The sequence below is a fragment of the Hylobates moloch genome, unplaced genomic scaffold, assembly GCF_009828535.3.
Source record: "Hylobates moloch isolate HMO894 unplaced genomic scaffold, HMol_V3 SCAFFOLD_1, whole genome shotgun sequence".
In the NCBI taxonomy this organism is placed as follows: Eukaryota; Metazoa; Chordata; class Mammalia; order Primates; family Hylobatidae; genus Hylobates; species Hylobates moloch.
The window spans coordinates 5,869,115-5,891,540 of NW_026652276.1; the positions used below are offsets into that span (position 1 = coordinate 5,869,115).

The window sequence follows — 22,426 nt, forward strand, 5'->3', positions numbered from 1 at the left end:
GTAAAATTAGCAAAGGGAAATGGTAGTTAACCCATATGCTAGAAGAAGAAGATTTGTAGAAACAGGCTGAAATATGTGCAACAGATACCAACATCCTGCTGTTCTCCAGCCACGCACTGTGGCCTCCATTTAATGGTGGGACTTTTCTGCTAGCGCACGCATTAACCATGCTTCTGTAATGAAAGAATTTTATTGGGAGACCAAGGCGGGTGGATCACGAGGTCAGGAGATCGAGACCATCCTGGCTACCATGGTGAAACCCTGTCTCTACTAAAAATATAAAAAATTAGCCGGACACAGTGGCGGGCGCCTGTAGCCCCAGGTACTCAGGAGGCTGAGGCAGGAGAATGGCGTGAACCTGGGAGATGGAGCTTGCAGTGAGCCGAGATCATGCCACTGCACTCCAGCCTGGGCAAAAGAGTAAGACTCCGTCTCAAAAAAAAAATTTTTTTAAAATGAAAAGCTTCACATAACACAGTTTTAGGAAAAGAGAAAAGTTCTTTAAAAGGACAAATAATTTCTTTTTTAAAAAATTAATTGTCAGGAACTTGGATTAGCAAGATTTGATCAATAACCTTTTGGTTTACAATGTTACCACCGTCCCCCAGGAGAAGGTCCTATGTAAAAGCCGGGTGCTGGTCCAGGTAATAACCCAAACCTCGACTGCTTCAGAAGGTGGTGTAGGATGATAATTTTTCCAGAATGTGTGGTCGGAATGGATGCCACAGCCTCACAAATCTCATCTGGGGGCCTGACCCGCCTGTCTTGCTGTCGCTGCCACTGCTTTCTGATTGATGAGGGCCTGACGTGCCCCCGGACTCCAATTCCCCTCGTACCACCCCCATAAAGGCTCTCGCAAAGAGACACTGACGTGGTGCCTCTGGACACACAGCCAGCCAGATGATTTCAGATGTATCACTTTGGGGAGTGGAGATACTTAATTTCACTTTCTGCATTAATGCAAAGCTTGATATAGAACAAAGGATGGGTCAACAGCTGGTTTGAAGTTGAGTTTCCCAACTTGGGAAGCTTAAAATGTGGAAGTACATAAAGAATTTGTAAGTAGATGGAATTTTCTGATTCTATTTCGCATAGGAAATAATTCTTAAGTGGTATGCTTACCCAGTTATAATTTAAAAATCCAGCAAAGGACTATTTATCTACAAACATCATAAAAATAGAGTACCTAAAAAGATAACTGGTAAGGTTGTTAACTTGATGAATGTTCAGAGAGTACGTCTCCTATTAGAGCTGAATTCTTGAACTATGACCAGATGGAATGATCATGTGTGAGAACAGTGTGATGTATTTATCGATAATTTGAAGCCCCCCTTTCTGTTTTCTCAATGTAATTATAATTGTTTCCTGTAAATAAGTATATAATTTAAGAGGATCTGAAATATACATAGAAACATTTCCCTGCAAATGTAGTAAGATTTTAAAAATCCCACTGCAGAAATAATGTAGCAATTAAAATAGCATTTATAACTAAATATGTTTAAAATGTTTCTTCTCATATAAAAGAGTAAAATTTTAAGTCATTTAAAATAACCATCTGCTTCTGTGTGATATAAAATTTTTAGTATCATTGTATAATTAATATTAATATCACTTTCTGTTAATAACCTTATCTATCACGTAATAAAGCCAAGATGTAACATGATACGTTCACTGAAAGAAGTTTAAGAATGCAAAACCAAAGTAACATACAAATTCTAACAGAGAAGCTGGACAGTGGGCTTGCTCAGCCACACCCCACCCTCTGTCACCCATCTCTGGCTGTCTCTCGATCTAGCCATGTTATAACCATCTTATAACAACTTGTTCATTTTAAATACCACTCTTCTCCAACACTCATTTCTTCCATGCCTTTCTTTCTTCTCAATACCCCCCAAAATTTTAAGCGGCCGGGCACGGTGACTCATGCCTGTAATCCCAGCACTTTGGGAGGCCAAGGGAGGTGGATCACCTGAGGTCAAGAGTTCGAGACCAGCCTGGCCAACATGGCGAAACCTCGTCTCTACTAAAAACACAAAAATTAGCCAGGCATAGTGGCATGCGGCTGCAATCCCAGCTACTAGGGAAGCTGAGGCAGGAGAATTACTTGAACCTGGGAGTGAGCCAAGATCGTGCCACTGCACTCCAGCCTGGGTGACAAGAGTGAAACTCTGTCTCAAAAAAAAAAAAAAAAAAAAATTAAGTCCTTTAGTCTTTGCCTTTTTGCATGTGTTTATGAAATCTACAAAAGGAAGTGAGGGAGGAAATGAAAAAGATTTGACCAATTTTATTCTAACAGTTGACAAAGTCACCAGGGAGACAGTATGATTGACGTTTCCTAACCTGTTGGGTTCCTAGGCTGTGGAACTGAGCAAACCACAGAAATACAAAGTGAACATTTTCCTGTCCCAAGAGTTGTATAAAGTCCTGTGGAAAAAAAGTCCTGTATTGCTTAAAAATGTACATTATAAAATCAGATGTTCTAATGTTGAGAACACAAAAGATCACAAAGTTTTCTTTCCAGTTGGAGAAGCAGCACATATATTTGACAAATTTTCAAATATATGTGCCTCTTGGGTAGCTGGGACTACAGACGCACACCACCAGGCCCAGCTAATTAAATGAATTTTTTTTAGTAGAGATAGGGTCTCTCCATGTTGCCCAGGTTGGTCTCAAACTGACAAATCTTTTTATACTGTACTAACTGTTCTTAATTTGAAGCTAGGGTAGTCAATGATGCTTTCTATCTTTAAAAAAGTCCCCCTGAAATTGAAAATTTGCAGCTGCAAACATGGGGACTAAAAAATTAACAAAATGCTAAGTAATTTCATAAAATTTTAGACTTCTGTATGCTAGGAAATTTTTTAAATGTAAGTTTTTTTTTTTTAAGACAGAGTTTCACTCTTGTTACCCAGGCTGGAGTGCAATGGCATGATCTCGGCTCACTGCAACCTCCGTGGGTTCAAGCGATTCTCCTGCCTCAGCCTCCTGAGTAGCTGGGATTACAGGCATGTACCACCACGCCTGGCTACTTTTGTATTTTTTGTAGAGACGGGGTATCTCCATGTTGGTCAGGCTGGTCTCGAACTCCTAACCTCAGGTGATCCGCCCGTCTCGGCCTCCCAAAGTGCTGGGCTTACAGGTGTGAGCCACCATGCCCAGCCTAAAATGTAAGTTAATGAGACATTGTTGCCTTGAGGCCAATGAGAAGTGACCTGACTAAAAATTGGGCCAAGCAAATGAGAAAGGAACCGAAGAATGACATGCAAATTTCAGTGACGGCTCTACCCGCGGCTCCTGGACTCCTGGAACCAGGGGAATCGCGGGTTGTCTGCAGTGAGCCCACTCTGCTCTCGATTAACCCAGCCTGGCATGAGCTGTCTACACCAGAGATGATAACCCAGGCTGACTCAAGAGGGATCTTTTCAAATCACATTCCTCTCTTCCCTAGGAGATGATGAAGAGCAGGCGTGGCTGGGGATATAAGCTTGGGTATCTTGAGTCTAGAGGAATGGTCAGGCCTATTTCAAGAGGAGTGCAGGGAGGATGGGAGAGAGCCGAGTTCTGGGCCACATCCATCAGGGCATTCTGCTGGCTCAGGATCATGGGCAAACCTTTTTAGAATGCTTTTCCTCACTCTTCCAGACCGGGCTGGAACGCTCCTCCCTTCCTCCGTGCTTCGCCTTCAGTGTCCGCCCTTCTTACCCCCACACAACAAAGCTCCATAGCCGCACACACCCTTCCCTTTGCATGGATCCCACACCCCCTTTAGCCTACTGAGTTCTTGGCAGCATTTGATTGGACTGGACCAACTGATGTGTCCATCTTCTCTGGGGTCACTTCCCAATGTACCCTGGGACACCACTGCATATGATAAAGCGCTAGTTATATATTTGTCAAATGAATGGAATGAACGACGAACAGATATATTGCTGTGATGGTCTCAGTTGAAAACATGCTTAGTAATTCACACACTCATGCATGCACGACTTGACTTCAGAACGCGAACGTATGCCTCGCACCTGCTCACCCTCATTTTACTTCTCACCACCTGACAAGGCAGATTTCAATTTGTTTCCTTAGTGATGATCCGTCGATTCTTCTTTTGCACCTAGAGAGACCTGGGAACTCCGTTTGGATTCCTGCTCCACTCCCAGGGCCAGGGCAGCGGGTGGCCACAGTAAGTGGTCAATAAATACTTGTGGACTAAATGAAGTTACATATGAAATTAAATAATTGCTGTGAAATGTATCTAATCTACATAATCCCTATTAATTTACACCACTGACTTTACTTATGATTCAGGAACGGGCTAAGATGATCCAAGGTAGGAAACCCGGTTTCCACTCTAACTACTGATACTAATTTAAGAACCTGTTGCTGAGACTGCTGCCAGTGTTTTCTGCCATAAACTGTATAAATTGTGACCAACATCCTCTGTCTTAAGGGGCACCTGCACTGGTTCTCTGTTAAGAACCAGTTTCTGGCCGGGCGCGGTGGCTCACGCTTATAATCCCAGCACTTTGGGAGGCCGAGGCGGGTGGATCACGAGGTCAGGAGATCAAGACCACGGTGAAACCTCGTCTCTACTAAAAATACAAAAAAATTAGCCGGGCGTGGTGGCGGGCGCCTGTAGTCCCAGCTACTCGGAGAGGCTGAGGCAGGAGAATGGCGTGAACCCGGGAGGCGGAACTTGCAGTGAGCCGAGATTGCGCCACTGCACTCCAGCCTGGGCGACAGAGCGAGACTCCGTCTCAAAAAAAAAAAAAAAAAAAAAAGAACCAGTTTCTAAAGCAATATGCAAAGCATTAACATACTTAAAAATTCAAAAAATTATATCATATAAAACTGGCGGAATCCTTGGAGCTCATTTTGCAAGTCTAATGAAATACACCCAGCTACCCCACCCCTGCCAACACTTGGACTATTCCTATTTGGGGATGCTATCCAAGTGTGCTCATTCACTAACTCAGCATAATTACTGTGCAACGGCATTGTGACGACGGGATGGGCACAGCTCCAGGTAGTCAAGAAAGTGGAGACAGACAAGACCCTGAAGCCCCTCTTTGTGGTGGAGTCAGAATTCTTGCAGAAGACACATAAGCAAACAGGATCATTTCAGACAGTGACAGATGCTAGGAAAACAATTCAAGATGGCGGGGGCAGGTTGACCACTTGTGACTGGGTAGGAGTCGAACAAGAATGCGTCCAGAGTAAGTCAGGCCACAATACATGCTGAGAAAAACAAGAAGTCTGGGTAACTGCGAAGAATGGGATGGAGAGGGGCTGCCTGCAGTGATGTACACACGCCAGAGCTGACGTTTGGGCAGAAGCCTGAACTATCTGGTGGGTGACTCATCCCAGATCTCAGCAGAGCCGCCGGCTGGAGCCATGGAGAGGCGGTCAAGAAACAGGGGTCAGACCAGCTGGGGCCTTGTCAGCCAGAAATCAAGAATTGGGAATATATTCCATGGGCAGTGGGAAGCCACTGGAGTGGGTGTGGGGAGTGGCAATCTGGCTTATGTTTTGTTTTTTTAAAAAGTGAATTTGGCTGCAGAGAGAGAGGACTTTTGGGAAGTAGGAATGACAGGCCAGAGATGAGTTAGGACTGACACAGCAGAAGGACCAGGGGAACACAGAGGAGGTGGAGGTACGGGTCAAACCCAGCTGGTATTCTTGGAGGTCAAGTGGAGGGAACCAAGCAAATGAACAGACTGTGAGGTGAGGTCGAGGGAGGGTGTGCACGTGATGCTTTGGGTGTGTTTTGAACTACTGAGAGGATAGATGGTGAAAAGGCGGGTGAGAAACAGACGCTCTGGATGAAAGCTGGAGTTCTTCAAATATGCTGAGCGTGAGCCGCCCAACTCCCTTCCGAGCAGGTAGCTGGTTACCTGTGTTCAATGCGGAGAGAGGAGTCATGGCTGGGGATGTGAACTTGGGTATCTTCTGAGTCTAGAGGAATGGTCAGGCCTATTTCAAGAGGAGTGCAGGGAGGATGGGAGAGAGCTGAGTTCTGGGCCACATCTATCATCTGAGGTCTGCTGGTAAAGGAGGATGACACAGAGGGCAGCCAGAGAGCAGCAGGAAAAACCCGTGTGTGTCTTCAGAGAAGCCCAGAGGAGAGAGGGTTTCAAGCAAGATGGGGAGTCAGCAGGGCTCCCACTATGAAGATTACCACGGGAACCAAGGGGTGCTCCTGGGACTGACACGCATGAGAGCAGTGTTGGAGGGTGCTGGGCTGACAACACATGCGAGAGGGTTGAAGAGAACGCGGGTGGTAGCTGGGGACGGCAAGGACAGACGAGTGTCCTGGAACGTGTGGTGAGAAGGAGAATAGAAGGAGAGGTGGAAACTGCAGATGGCCATGGTGTTGGGCTGAGCGATGGCTGAGCAGATATGTAAGCTGAAGGGAGTGATCCAGTACCTGTGAGAAACCGCTGGGACAGGAGAGAGGCTGTCCACGGAAGCAGAGTCCTTTGGAAGATGAGAGGTGATGAGTTCAGAGGTGGAAGGGATGCCCTACCCCATGTCCAAGCAGGAACAGATCACACATGGAAGCTCCAGAGCCTGGAGAGGCATGGGTTTTGGCATGGGAGAAAAGTGGGCACCTTCCCGTTTCATCAGGAAAGGATGCAGAGAGCCTTCAAGCAAGCGAGAGGAAGGCAGAGATGCCAGAGGAGAAGGCTGCAAACAGTCGCAGTCGCTGGGAACTGTCTCACTGCATCATACTACTTGGTGCCAAAGTTGTCTTTCCTGCAACTCCTACCCATTGCTCCCAGTTCAATTCTCTGGGTTAATACAGAATCAGGATCAGATATTGTCCTATGACCACCATTCACACACATCATTCGGGTCCCTCTGAAAGAGCTTCTCAACCCTGGCTGCGCATCTGAAATCCCTGGGGGACATTCCACTGCTTGGGTTCCATCCCAGGCCAAATGGACTATATCTCTAGCTGTTGGCCCCAGGAACAAGCATTTTAAAAAATCGCCCCCAAGAATATAATGGGCAGCCATTGGACAACACCTTCCCACCCTCCCAGGTTTTCAGCCACGCTGGGTGTTGTGGGTTTCGGGCCCCTCTCCCCATCTCAGCCCTCCGCTTCATGTGCTTCCCAGTGTGCCGATGTCTTTCTCAAAATGTGGCCCCCGAAAGGATCCTTGGAGCCCAGTGAGACATTCAGAACCTCTCTCGTCCTCTTGGTGCAGAATGTAAGTCTTGACAGCATTTCTGCAGACAAACCACACCCAGGCCTTCCCCACCAGGGTCCGGTACTCCTGTTCCATTATCTGTACTGTTGGTTTGTTGAGCCTGAATTCAAGATTTTATCTCTGTTTCACTTTGTTAGTTTCAACCCCTTTTGTAGTCTCTAAATCTGGAGATTTCAATGTAGATTATGTCTCAGCTTGTGGCATCCACACATCTGATGGCCTCACCCTCTCTGTCTTCATACACGCAGCAGGGGGACCTGCTGAGCACTCAGTGTTCTTGGAGGCGGTTGGGTGGGTAGGAGCACAGCTTAGTGACAATTATGACACAGCCTGTTTGAATCTAGCCTTGACCACCGACCTGCTGCTGCGATAGGCCCAACTGCCCTCTGCCCCTGCTTCCTCATCTAAAATGGGGAAGGCTCTGGCACTCATCTCCTGGGGGCCTGTGCCCGGCAAGCAGCGAGTTCCATGAATGTCACATCACGTCAACGCTGGTGGCAGCAGGACTGCCGCTGAACCGGCCGTGCCCCCAGGCAGATGCTCTGAGAAGCTGTGTGGAAAGCACCCTGAGGACCAGGCACTGCCCTGGGTTGGCTGCAGCGACCCTCTTGCAAACCAGAAACCGGCTTTCCTTTCTTTGGGAAGGATTCTTACTGAATTACTGTGCAATGCAGCAACCACAGCTGGAAGGGGCCAAGGAAGCGAAACCTTCATTGTCCAGATCGGGGCTTCCTGACTGTGGCACCGCTGGTGTTTTGGGCTGAATAACTCTTGGCTGTGGGGGGCTGGTCTCTGCCCTGTGGCACACTGAAGCACCCTGGTGGCTTCCACCCACTAGCTTCCAGTAGCATCACCCTCCCCTATGTGACAACCAAAAATGCCTCCAGACATCACCAACTGTCCCAAGGAGACAAAATCACCCCTGGTTGGGAGCCCCTAAAATAGGTGAGGACACGCCAAGGGCCAGAGGGCCAAGAGGTCTGGTCCAGGCACTACAGCAACTGCAACAATCTCCTTCTCTACTCCCTGTTTACAAGCATTTCTAGATTTTTTTTGCCTTGCAACAACACGAGGTTCTGGTCTTCGGGCATGAAATGCGCTGCCCCCGTTCGGTTTTGATCATGGGGCAGCATTTCACTGTCCTCTGTTTCCCCTGGTCAGCAGCTACTGCTGAAAATAGCTGATAGGAAGGAACTAAGGAGACAAAGTACAAAGTTACAACATTCTGATTGGGAGGAAAAAAAATCCACCTTTCACCCCCTGTGTCCAGTTACCCCAGGACGCTTCTGCCTGCTCCTCGGCCACATGCAGAGACAGGAAAGCAGGCTCCGAACACAGAAGGGAGCGGGGTCAGCCTTTTAATTAGGCCGGCCAGCCTGGCGAGCCGAGCAGCCCCCCCGGCGGTGAGGCAGGGAGTGCCCAGCTTTGAGAGATGAGAGCCCAGGGGCCTTTAACACTGAGCTAAGCTGAAGGTTGATGACAACCCCCAGGGAAGGCTTTTGAATGCCAGCCAAGATTTGGGAAGAATTGATAAAGGAAACTTCAGCATCAGTGAGAGAAGACAAAATGTCTATCCATCTTAGAACGTATTTCCTTGAAAAGCAAGTGCTATCAAAAGACAAACAATTTTTATGATAAGATGTTTTAGTACTAAGCATGTGTTTCTCCTTAAAAAAAAAAAAAAAACAGCAGAGGGGAATGATTATAAGCTTTGAAATCAGAAAGATCTGGGTTTGAATTTTGGCTAATTATGGTAAGTATGGTCTTGGTTTCTCAGCCTTTTGGAAGCTCAGTTATCAGGCAGAGATGATGATCCCCAGGGAAACAAGTGTTAGGTATGAAGACAGGGGAGGCAGTCAACACATGTATTTCCTCCCCACCACGCTTCACTGATACCCTCCCATCAAAGAAGCTCCCAGGTCAGAGACCGGCAGTATCACATTACCGCCGTCTGCTGGTCATGCACTAAAATTGTCAGTATAACATCCAAGAAGAGAAAAAAAATGCTCCAACTATAAAGATTTAAATTGATGAATGGTGTGGACATGCCTGCTGGAAAGTGTGGTTCAAATGCATTGGCTCCGAAAGGAAGTGTGGGACAGACAGCTTCCGAAGCTGAAACTCATGTTTCGAACCCCCATCGTTGAAATCGACGTGCAAAACATTTTTATAATGAGAAAAGACATTTAAAAGTTGGCAAAAACTCAAATGCTTTCCACTGAGGATCGGCTGCTTTATAACCACAGAGTCTACTGGAAAGATACCATGATTACACGGCCAGAAGGAAACAGGGACCAGAGCATACACCCACACACACACACATGATACACTCCTTCCATGTGGAAGATGGATATGGTGTTTGTGCTTGATGGTGATGAGGCCGCATGGTGGCCTGGGGGAGGCGGAGGGAAGTGAGGCTCAAGAGCCACATGGAAGAGTCATGTGAAGAAATGCAGTATTAACAGTGACGGCCAGTCAGCATGGCAGAAGATAAACTGTTGGACTGAAGCAATCGGGGATGGGGTGGAGTTATCAGAAGAACCTGACAGTCCAGGGCTGGGGGAGTGAGGCTACCATGGCAACAGCATCAGCTGAGACCACCAGCCGAGGCTAACCCAGGCAGGAGCCAGCGGGGAGGGTCGGGCCAGGCTCACCCAGGTACTCAGGAGGCAGGCAGGCAGGTAAGCACTCTGGCCCTGAGGACAGGTGTGATGCATCTCAACGTGCATCTTGTCTTGAAGTAAGACAGGATGGCCAAGTATGCTACATACGACACCCTGGGGCCCCTGCTACCCACAGTGATGCTGACTCGTGGCTAACACTTCTAGAGGAAATTACCTATGGAGGAAATGATTAATCAAAAAAAATTACAGGCTTCCAGTAAGATTCAAGAGAACCCTCAGCCAATAGTTGTTGCAGAGATAATTGTTCTGAATCTATCAATAAAGCAAAGCTGCCCCTTCATTGACTGCAAACACCAATTTCTTTCACCCAGGATTATAAGTTGGTGTTCACGGGCTCACTACTGCCATTACGGTGATAAACAGTTTAAACCACAACAGGATCTGACATGTAGATCAATTCTGGGTCCATAAAGAATCTACACAAGAGGTTGCAGGACGGGAATTTACAGCCACCAATTTTTATTCTCTCTTGCTGCAAAAATTACTTCTGTCAAACACTTAGAAGAGTGGGAAAAAATGTAAAAAAATTAATTTTTCATGTACTCCTGGAACAGCCTTTTTCAGTGCAGAGGCTCAAGATGAATATGTTTCTGCATTTAAAAAATTACGCTCAGCAGCATGTGGTGCTCAGCAGAGGAGGGATCCAATCCTCCGTGCGGCTTGCAAGCCGGCAGACGGCAATTTGAAACCCTCAACTGAGCTGTCTGCATTTTCTCTAAGGGCAGACGCGGGTCTCATGTTAGCACCGCCAAATTATATTAGACATTTAATTTTAAACCTCAGGTACTTAAATGTGAAACCTTACAACAGTAATAGTCATAAAGCAGTGGGCATTCCATTTCACGAAATGGATTCTTTTCTTCTTCCCTTAATTTAAGCAGCACCTCCTGTTTTGTAGGTTGCCCCTACAAAGGAATCTATCTAATTAGGAGTTTCTCACAGCTGCTTTAAAGGAAGAAACCCCGGGGGGACCGGCGTGTCTAGAGAGGAGACTTTGAAAAGTTCTCCAGAGCCAAAGTCTTAATTTAGGGTGGACGGGGGGCAGAGAAACAGTGAATCCCAATGTTGTGATGATTATTGTGTTTTAGAATAAGAGTGCGCGACAATGGGAAGGCACACTTGCCCACACGGGCGTCTGTATTCCAAAGCTGCTTAGCCTCTCCCCATGCATTCCTGCTGCTAGCACAGAGTAAGTGACTCTGAAATCCAAACCAAAGACTAGGGATGGGGGCAGATACGTTTAAAAAGGAAGTGGGGGTTGGGGGGACTTATATCACCTGCAACTTAAGAAGAAAGAGCATGACAGAAAGCTCTTCATCATGTTTGTTTCTTCTGTGATTATTTTCTAAGCCCTGCAGGGAATGTTTATGCCAAGGCTGAGGTCCTGAAATCCATTCATAAACACGTTTTCTTGAAGCTGTCCATCAGATCCTGTGCCCTGGTGTTCACTAAAAAATTGCTGGGGTCTGGCCACTTGACGAATCAGCACACTGAAGGGGGGAATGACGTGAACCAGAGGGATGCCGGGATGGTGCCCTCGGTGCAGACAGACAAGGATGTGGCCAATAGGTCTGGGCAGAGCCTGAATTCTGCATCACCAGCCAAATCCCTAGAGCTGTCAGATGCCACTTGGTCCGTGGACCAGGCTTTGGGAAGTGAGGACTTAGAGCAGTGGTTCCCAAGCTTCAGCATGCCATGTGATCCCAGAGGGCTTGCTATACACAGGTTGCCTGGTCCCATCCCCTGAGGCCTGGATTCAGTGGGACTGAGACGGGGCCTGAGATCAACATTTCTAAGCAGTTCCCAGCAGCTGCTGCTGCTCCTGGAGGCACATCTGGACATGCAGTGATGGAGAGCTGAATCGGGCCACCTGAGTTTTAATCCTGGCCCCTCCCAGGATGTGTCTTTGAGCAAGTGATATTTAACCCTTCTGTACCAAAGGCAGCCCCTGTAGAAGGCAGGTAACAACAGGATCTACTCTGTGAGGATCAAATGAGATTTATCTACATAGAGCCCTCAATAAATTGTAGCGCTTATTATTACTATTATCATCTCCCTTTTCAAAATATTTTGGGTATGACATATTATTAATCCTTCGAAAGGCCGGGCGCGGTGGCTCACGTCTGTAATCCCAGCACTTTGGGAGGCCAAGGCGGGCGGATCATGAGGTCAAGAGATAGAGACCATCCTGGCCAACATGGTGAAACCCCATCTCTACTAAAAATACAAAAATTAGCCGGGCGTGGTGGTGCGTGCCTGTAGTCCCAGCTACTCGGGAGCCTGAGGCAGGAGAATTGCTTGAGCCCGGGAGGCGAAGGTTGCAGTGAGCCGCGGTCGCGCCACTGCACTCCAGCCTGCCAACAGAGCAAGACTCCATCTCAAAAAAATAAAAAAAATAAAAAAATCCTTAGAAAATACAAGAATCAACCAAGACCCCCACAAAACTGTAGGAATCAGAGTTCTGTGCACCATTCTGCTGTCTTTCTGGATCTTTGCTCTGTAAAATGTCAGCTCCCAAGTCTGAAAATCAGATGCTAATTTGGCAGCGCTGGGCTCTCAACACTCATCTCTTCTGGTCTCTCCTCGTTTTCCTGCACCCCAACTATCACCTTTCACTTCACTGTAGCTCGTGGCTATTCCATCTTCCCTTTTCCTCCTCTCTGGGTCTTTGTCCAAAGTGCCCCAATGCTTATAATTACTTCCTCCTGCTGTTTTGCACAAAAAAATCCATCTGGTTCTTTAAGCATTGCTCAAGTTTGATTTTCTTTGGGAAGCTTTCCTTGATCAACTCTATCAATCCTTAAACGACCTGCACAATTTCAGCCCTGGGCTCTCCCTACAGCTATCCTTCCATGTCCCTCAGCAGGCTGACACCTGGGGCATCCGCTTGCTTGTTTCTTATCTTCTATGTTCAGGGTTCAAGATTTACGAGGTCAGGGAGCATACTGGTCTTTAATGGACACCCACGTGTGTTAATATTATAGAAATTGCTTTGTGAATAAAAAACTGGCATTCAAACGTAGGCAGCTTTAGTCTCACATGGGTACTGTACAAATGCATGTGTGCAGACAATGCAGCCCACTTCCATGGAAAGAGACTTCCAACCAAACGGAAGCTCTGCAGAGGAGTGTCTCATGATGTGGCGGTGTGGAAACGCCCACTGCACATACGTACAGCTCAACAGAAAGAGCTATTCAGTAGAGGGAAAGTTACCTAGTGAGTCTTTATCAAACAGGTAAGTGTGCAAAAGGAAAATCTGTAGAGGATGCATTTTAGATGAATACTTAAAGGCCTGTATTATTGGCACCTCAACTACTCTCACTCAGCAGAGGCTGCTTGGTAAGGCAAGGCCTTGTCCGTGTCACCTGTGCACCTGGCTCCAGAAGGCCCAGCATGGACCTCCCCATGCCCTCAAATGTGGCCCTACGCAAGAACACCTTCACGAGATGGCGGCCACAGAATGAAACCTTGTCAAATAGTAATACTAACTGATAATACATATTTTAAAGTACTTGATAATGAAACGAGTATGAACTCTCTGCTCCTCCTAAAGGAACCGTGATTAACAGTGGTTCTTCAGTCATGAAGAGCCAACTGTCCTGTGTTGTGGCACATGCCTAACTTCTACGTAAGGGAGGGGAGAACGTGTCCATTGAACAGATAGGAAAATGGAGGCTCATGGAGGTACAGAGGCTCATCCTAGGCTGCCTGGCTGGCAGGTGGCGGGGCTTCAGCTGCAGCACACACAGGTCTGATGAAAGGCTGACTGCCAGGCCCGCTGGGGCACGCAATGGTTACGAAGAGAGTAAACTGCAGACGGTTAATTTATCATAACTTCAGACCTCCTTGTTTGGGGTTTTCAGGGTTATCATCGTGATTCCAGATGAGGCAGAGAGCCTTAGAGGGCCCTTGAAGAGGCTGCAGGCAGACCTTTGCTATCCAACAAAGCACCTTCTTTTGAGGGAAGGAAGGAGCCCCAGTGCTGGGATGGGAATGGGCCAGCCGCGTGACACTCTGTGTGTCTGCTCCAGGTCACAGGCTTTTCCAGACCCGCACCGCTATGGTGTGGAGCTACCTTGCTGACTCCGCGTCTCCCGGCTTGGTTTGGAGATGGCTTCCTTTAAGGCTTCTGCTTGGTGGCATCTGCGGAGCCACTAGAAATAAGGATGATGTTTACCCAAAGCAAACGTCCTGCTGCAGCAGCTGGTGGGTCTACAGGGAAGACCTGATGCTGAATCTTTTAATTAGAACAAATTATGCTAAGATTACTCTAAAACCCTGTCTGATAGATTACGTACAACAGTGGGAATTCCTTTAAATACCGGTGAACAGGCCAGAGACAAAACGCCACAGGCAAACCCTGCTGCAGCAGCCAGGGTGCCCTCGGTGCCGCGTCATTCACGCTCCACACAGACGGCAAGATCGTTTCCGACATGCACGCTTGTTCCCCAAAAAGCTGGATACACTTGTCAAAATAATAATAATAATAATAATGCCGAAGGAATTTGAAAACTGAAGGATTACAAAGGGGACTCCAGAATTTAGAGGGTACACCAGGAATTCTGGAAAACAGACAAGGAGACTGAATTCACCCTAATGATGTAAAATGTGCACTAGTGGTGGAAGAGTGTAGGCCACGCCACGTAGGGCAGTGTGATTGGGGAGGTAAAATCAGATATTATTTCTCAGCGCTGCCACTTCTGTCATGTGACCCTGGTAAGCCAGTTGCCCTGTCTGCAGCCTCAGTTTCCAAACTGACCAAACGGGATGACCACCTCCTCCCTGTGCCGAAGAGGAACAGATGAGATGACATGGGCAAGACTGCCTAGCAAGGACAAAACGTTCCACAGATGAAAGGCAAGATGTGAGTCTCTGCTGCAGCTGCCCCACGGGGTGCTGCACTCCTAGAGGAACATGAGAGCTTAGGGCGTCCTGTCCAGCCCCTGGCTTACAACGAAGGACCTTGAGGTGGCCGCGGGTCCGTGGGGCTGAGCCCCCTCTTACCACTGCTGATGGCCGAGTTTGCAATGACTGTAGCCTCACTCCACTGGTCGGCACTGGAGACTGAGTAGGAGCGCTGGTGCATGCCGTCGGGTCGGCTGTTGAAGGAGACCAGGCTGATGCCGCTTGCCATCTGAGACCCAGATGCACTAGTGACATTCCCTAGGAATAAACAAGTCAGGTGAACACCACCGCGGACTGCAGACCACAGAAACCAGTGCGAGTTAGTCTACGGGACCCACACGCTGGCACACAGTGCACCTTACCACCGAGAGCAGCGCTCGTCCTGCCTGCATGGCAAACGGAAGCGCCAGACAGAAAATATTTGGGAGGAATAAAAGGGGGACGCCGATCTTGATGGTGCCTGACAAAGCAATGTGAAGGGACCTGATGCCGCAGATGACTCGCACGGAACAACCCTATACAAAGACGCAACCCAACTGCAACCGCAACATCGAGTGGAAGTGAAGACAAAAGACCCAGTGAGTCTCAGCAGAGACACCGCGATCCGGCAGGCCGGCAAGATGACGGCTCCAGGAGCCCGGCCGTGTCACCCTAGCAATGGAACAGAAAATGATCACCCACTGAGAGTCAACTGTCTGGTGCCAGAGGATTATTTTCATGGGGAAGCCAGACTTTATGATCAACACAAATCAAAGTCCCTAGACACGACACGGAGGAAATGCAGGCTCTTCAACCAGGTAAGTTTACTCTTAACCTTGAAAAGACTAAGCAGAGGAAAAACAACCTGCGTGACTCCATAGAGTACACGGGCTGTGATGAAAAATGATTCCATTGTATACTTAATGATTTGAATCAGTTGCTCAACACCAAAATGAATGATTATCTGCTCATACCAATTTGAGACTCAAAAACATAATTAAGTGCCTTTCTCTAAAGCTCAGCCAATCATACCCTGCTGCCAGCGAATTAGTTTGTTAGGTCTATTTGCAGATCTTCGGAGGCATTAGGGCTTTTTTAAAAAAAATTTTCTTCCAATTGTTTTAGTTCAGAACAAACTAAGTTCTAAGCTGTCTCAATAGTTTTTCACAGTGCAGGATTTTATAATAAACACGCAGCCCATATTAGCAGTTCTTAAATCTGGCCAATTACTAGAATTTCCTGTGGAGCTTTTTAAAACTCGAGGCTTCAAAAAATACAGATTTTGATTCAGAAGCTCTGGGAATGGGGCTTGGGAAAAGATGCATTTTCAAAAGCACTCCGGTGATTTGGATGAGAAGCCAGAGGCAGGAACCAGGGCTCCTCTCAAACAAGCGGTCTCACTGCGATCCCGTGCAGCACTGGGAAGCCGTGGACTCACGAGCTGAAGCGCAGTGTACGAGCCCCACACCCAATCAGCGATTAACGACAATGAGGCGTTCGACTTTGAAATAGAGTTCTGCCTAAAAAAAGAAAAGATACCTATTTTATGCTGTTGTCTGAACTGAGTACATTCTGAACGTCATAAGGGAAATTATTCATAGGCAGGTCTGCTTGATTCCAGAAAAAAGCCCACAGTGATGTCCCAGGGAGGGAAGGATCGGAAGCCACAGAGGCTGTGGTCTTCGGACGTACAGAAGCAGCATCGCCAACAGGCATGTGAGAAATGCAGAATCCCGGGTCCCACCCGCCACCTGCCTCTTAGTAAGATCCCAGGCGATCTGTGTGCACGTTAATTAAAAAAACCACTCCAGCCAGAAAGTCACCACCATAAAACAAAAAATCACAACCAAAACTCCACCACGGCAGACCACTGGCATCCAAGGGGCTCAGGTGGGAGAAGCACAGGGCAGTGGCTGGGAAGCCTCGGGTCTGGGCTCCCCTGCTTACATGTAGGGTCTTGAGGCAGCTTCTCATGCCCCCAAGCCCTGATGTTCTGAGAGCTCCATCTCAGGGCATGGGCACGCCCTAATGCCCTAGAAACACACAGCGTCATTTGGAGCCCACATCTTGAATGAAGTGCCATGTGGTGCTCCCACGCTTGCTCTTGCACCAGACCTCACAGCAGCCGGGGGAGGTGGGCCAGGCATGTGGCATCTTAGACACGTGGAGGAGCAGCCCAGGGCTGGCGACCTGGCACTAAGGGGAGCACTCACGCTCCTCCCTGTATTTTCCACGTGCCACCATCAAAGCCACCCTGTGGTTGTCCTCTGGGTAGTGTGTGCCTTAGCCGGATCCCTATTACGATAGGGCGTTCAGACCCCACAGAAGGCAGCATCCCCGCGGAGCAGAGGAGACACTCCCATCTGCGGGATCCCCTCCTGGAGCCCGTGCCCACCATGTTCCTGCCACATCCCTTCACATCCCTTCTCCGCCCTGCTCTCCTCCTGGGAAGGCACCTATATGGGCTGCACCTGTTGGCTCCAGCACCTCCTAGCTTCTCACTGGGCTCAACCAATGGTGAGCATGGCAGGAATCTAAAGGAGAGAGGAGGGTGAGTGTGGGTGCTGACTCCAGGGCTCCTTCCCCGACAGTCGTCTTGCTGGGTGACCCCCTCTCTCCTTGGCCCTTGAGGCCCATGGGTTGTCCTGGTGCATTTCTGCCAGCGCTGGTGCCTGACTGTCCTGTGTGCTTCTCTTCCCCTTCTCTACCTCAGTCCCACACATCCACCCACTGAAGGTGCGTTTCGGGAGGAGGTACCTCCCAAGAGTGGCTGCCGGGGCTTCCTTGGCCTGGTTCCGCTTTCATTACGTGAATTCTGAGCAGACAAAAGACACTGCTGACATCGTTATGGTGGGCGAAAGGACTCCGCAAAGGTGGAGAAGGACAATGACAAGATGCCTGCAAGCAGTTGGGGGTGTGGGGTGGGGGGCGCCTCCCTTACTGGGACCCTGACTGCTGTGCCAGGCACTTCTGGGCCTGCTCTACCTGCAGGGACACCTGCTGTGTGGGTAAGATGACAAGGAGGTAATTCCTTCTCCACTGCAATGCCCAATCAGACCCCTGTCAAGTCATTATTAAATGTGTCATCTGTCCACAGACCTCATTTTATACCAGCTTTAGGCACACAAGGTCCAAATACCTGAAAAACAAAAAGGAATTTCACTGTGTCTGTCTGTCTCTCCATCTTTGGGACGACAATGACAACATGGCACTCAATAGAGCACCGCTTCTCTTGATCCTTCTCCCTGGAGAGTGGTTCTCCGATGACGACCAGGCCTAGAAACCTTTCAGAACAATGCCCTTTAAAAGGCGGAGGAAAGTATTTCAGTGCATCCATCACTGACTACTTGCAATAAAGCTCCAGAAATAAGTATTAACACACAGTAAGGAGAGCGAAGTCAATCTCAACCCCAGACAAGGGACCACGAAATGTTCCAATGGAGGTAGCTGATCAAGAACTCATCTTAGGTTTATGAATTCTTCATCTCAAAGCCAAACATCACACTGCCAAAAACGGAAGGGAGAGATTCCTTCAAGCCTACACACTGAGAAACAACAGGACTCTGCTGTGAATGCTGCTGTGGACGCACTGGTTTTCAAACTTCTGTCTGTCCAGCAAAATTCAAGGACAAGTCCAATCCACTGAGATGCTGGTGGAGCAGCACTGGGGGTGTGGCTCAGAGCCCACTTTCTGCCTCCTGAGAAAGTCCCCAAGGAACCAACCTGGAACCTCTGGGGTGAAGAACCTCCTGGCAAGACCACATGCTCCTGGTGTCCGGATGGAAGACACCAGACCAGCTATCCACAATCCTTCTGACGGCAGACTCTTAAGAGCACTATAGCTCCTGAAGGCCCCCCCAGCCCCAACCACACCCACTTCCCACTGCGGGACTGAATGAAACAGCATGACTGAATTTGGGCCACATCAAGGTGTATACATGGACAAACAATGATAAAGGTGAAACTTTCAATCAGATCCACAGACTGTCGCCTGACGTCCAGGCTGAGCTCATAGAGACATTTTTACTTAGTTGATCATTTTTTTCAAAGTAGAATTAAATTGGGAGATTTCATTTAAAAATTGGTGGTTTCTGGCATCACTTAGAAAATGAGAGTATCTGGGAGCTGTGGACCTGTGTTTGTGAGCAAACAGCTGACAGTCTCTCTCTCTCTCCGGATCTGTAGGATCTGAGTGGGTTCCGGGCTTGCCCAGGGTCACACCTGCCTCCCCCCACCCCACTGCACTCAACCCACCTCACTCTTGACCTTTGGTCAAGACCTTCCAAAAATATGCGGAGGAGGAGACTCATTCCATAAGCAAAACATTTCCAATTTTCTCTTAAGGGAGTAAATCTCTGTTTCAACATATACCCATTCACTACGTTTGTTATCAGTTAAATTTTCTTTCAGAAAAACCAACAAAAGGAAACAAAAGTATTTTCTGTGATAATGCAGAAACATATTTAACTAAAAAAAAATTATAGAGGGTCAGAAATATTGTTTCTGGGATCCAAACACAGTACCTGCCTTTCAACGTAAATGCATGAAGACATCTGCTTAAACTCTGAGGCAAACCAGTGGTCCACGGCCTGAGCCACGACACTATGGAAGCTGCCATGCTGGGTTAACAGGCCCATGGAGCATCTTGTGCCACGTGTCTGTGGTCTCGGGCCAGTGGCCACACTTTGAGGCATTTCCACTTACTTTCAGTAAATCCATCCTTCAAAGAAACGAACCACCCCCAAATGTGGAGTGAATCTTTTTAATAATCGTGCACATTCCAAATCCAATTATAGTGTCATACTTTCTCATGCTTATTTTTATACAGATATGCATACGGAGTCTAATATGTAATCTCATTTCTGTTCTTGAATGAACATCATTAACTAATTGACCTACTAATGCTGTCCTGGCATCCAGTTTTCTTACGTAAGCATCAAGCAATACCTGCCCTATGTGTTACCACGCAGGAGTTTTGAACGCTTTTGGAAATACCTTTAAGCATAAAAGGAAGACTCTGTTTAAAATCACTGTATTCTCACTCAAAGTACTCGAGGGCTACTGTTTTCACTCACTGGAATTCATTTCACATTAATGAGTTATTAATTAAGGCTGAAGGTCTGAAGTCCTCATTTGTGAAAGAAGCTGGAAGACTTTTTTGACTGCCTGAGGGGTAAGGATCCTGACATCAAGACCAGCGAGGATACAAGTGCACCAAACATTGTTCTCAACACAGTCGAGGTCAGCCCGAAGCAGTCCTGCTGAGGCGCAGCCTCACACCCAGCAACCAGGCTGAAGGGCGGGGGACCTAAACCCACGTGGCCACCAACAGTCAACAAAGACACCAAGCTCTGCTGCTACTGTGTTGATTAGTTAAATCACATTTTCACACCTAGACCTGATAGCTAAGACGGTGAGTTTAAGGAAAGGCCTGACTGCTTGCTACCCAGGCATTAAAGTTACTAGTTCAGGAAGGCTACTAGAACTACAGCTACATTCAGAAATCCCAGGACTGCAAGGTGCATGGGGTCTACAGGAAGCCATGCCCCAACCCTCAGCCCCAGTAATGCCCAGGAAAGAGAGCGTCTTGATTCTGTCTCCATCAGGGACCACCTCAACACACAGCTGTTTTGCTACAGAATTTCCTTCCTATGTCTGAGAAATAAGATACGAAGCTGGGGACTTTTAGACGTGGGGGAACTCTGTGCACCACAGTTGGAAACGTTCTTTGCAGGCATGTCTGTATTTCCCTAGAAGGAAGAGATTGTAAAAGCCAGATTAGAATGTCCTCCTTTCTGGAGCAGACGAAGTCTAACAAGCGGTCCTAATTCACCAGCCTCAAGTCATGGGCAAATACAAGAGTCTTAAAAGGAAGCTTCTATCCCGGAAGCCGAGGGGACACTTGTACTCGGGGATAAGTACAAGGACGTGGCCTCTTTGGGGGTGAGTACTCTCCATTCTTCCCTTCCCTTCCATCCTTCCCTGACTTCCACTCTCCCTGCCGCCACCAGCACATCCCACCCCACTGCTGCTGGCAGCCAGCTCTCCACAGGCCTCAGTTTCTTCTCTTCTTCTGGGTGTGGACACGGGCAGGTGCTCTCTGCTCTGTTATTTTGCAAGGGATGTCGATAGAGTAAACAGGCTGGTACAACAGGAGTAATGTCTACTTTAAGAGCGGGGGCACATCTGTTTGCTGTCTGGGACAGTAAATGTTGCTTTCCACAGCAAACTTTGGACAGGCTTGCTTACATGCTCTTATTAAACACATGGGGTTTCCTAAGCTTGGGGTTCCTCTTACAATGTGAGTCACTGTGTGTGTGCTGGTGTCACCCTGTGGGAACTGAGGCTTGGGAAGCCAGTGCATGACAATGCTGATACTCTCACTATTGCTATTGCTGCAAGAGACTGTCATTCATTTTGATCCAGGAGTCTCATCACCCAGGAATCTAGGGCAGGCTAACCTGCTAACTTGTGGGTAGGGGAAGATGGGACCCGGTATGCAGAAGCTGCCGCCTATTCTAACATTGACCTTCTAGCAGGCCGAGCAGCCGCATGGAACTGAGCCCCTACTGCATTGGGCACAATGAACGAAGGAGTCCCTGTCTTAGGGAACCTACAATCTAGTCTAGTAGAAGGTATACAGCAGGTCCACATGTGGCCCAAACGCAAGGCACAGTAACATAAGAGCAGCCAGAAAGTATGAGGGTCAGGGAGGCCACCGCTGCTGGAAGGTACAGGATAGGCTTCAGGGAACACTGCAGCTTTTAGACTTTGGAATTAGGCCCATCTAGATAAAGAACAGATGGAAAGGGGACATACTACCTTAAGTCTACTTAAGATACTACCTTAGACTTAAGGTAGTATCTTGCAAGGGATGTCGACAGAGAGAACAGACTGGTACGACAGGGGTAGTGTCTACTCCCAGCGAGGGGCACATCTGTTTGCTGTCTGGGACAGTAAATGTCGCTTTCCACAGCAAACTTTGGACAGGCTTGCTTATGTGCTATTATTAAACACGGGGGTTTCCTGAGCTCAGGGTTGTCCCAGGACAACCTATACCACTCTTCTAATCGACTTACCGGATGCAAAGCTTCCATAAAACATTTCAAGTCCACTTCTTTTTTTTCCTCCTTTAAGATTTCTCTTCTCCTTTCACATCTTTCAGATTTAAATCATACAGATACACATAAACATGGCCCCCAAAAAGTAGGTGCTAGAATGTTCAGAGCAGCATTGTTCATAACAGCCCCACGCTGGGAATGACGGCACTGTCTATCACCGTAGGTACATCACGGTCACATTGTGTCACATTACACAATGACAACAATGAACTACTGACATGGGCCACAACTGGGGCGACATCACACACAGAACACAGAGCCAGAGACAAGCACGAGAGTGCCAAGTGTTAGGATCCCATTCAAGAACAGGCGAAACCCATCTATGGAGTGAGAAATCAGACAGTGGCCACCCTTGTGAGTGGGGTGGGGTGGGGGTGCATGTGACAGGAAGGGGTCCATGAGGGCTGGCTACCTGCTGCTTCTGGATGTGAGCGGCGGCCCCTGTAAACGTGGCTATGACTTATGATTCTGTACATCTTATGTGTATGTTGTACCAATAACACTTATCCAAAAACCTAGAAAATGTCAT

At 47.9% G+C, this 22,426-nt stretch overlaps 1 protein-coding gene across 8 annotated transcripts in view; it reads right to left on the bottom strand.

The window, feature by feature from the left end:
- The window catches only part of AGAP1 (ArfGAP with GTPase domain, ankyrin repeat and PH domain 1), a 642,705-nt gene that overhangs the window by 186,920 nt on the left and 433,359 nt on the right, over positions 1–22,426 (bottom strand). For 6 of the 8 annotated variants that reach the window (XM_032753653.2, XM_032753651.2, XM_032753647.2 and 3 more), the window contains one exon: positions 14,897–15,055. The exons of the other annotated variants lie outside the window; for them this stretch is intronic. In XM_032753653.2, coding sequence (XP_032609544.1) covers positions 14,897–15,055 — 159 coding nt within the window. The remainder of the gene's footprint in view (positions 1–14,896; positions 15,056–22,426) is intronic. 8 annotated transcript variants of the gene reach the window in all.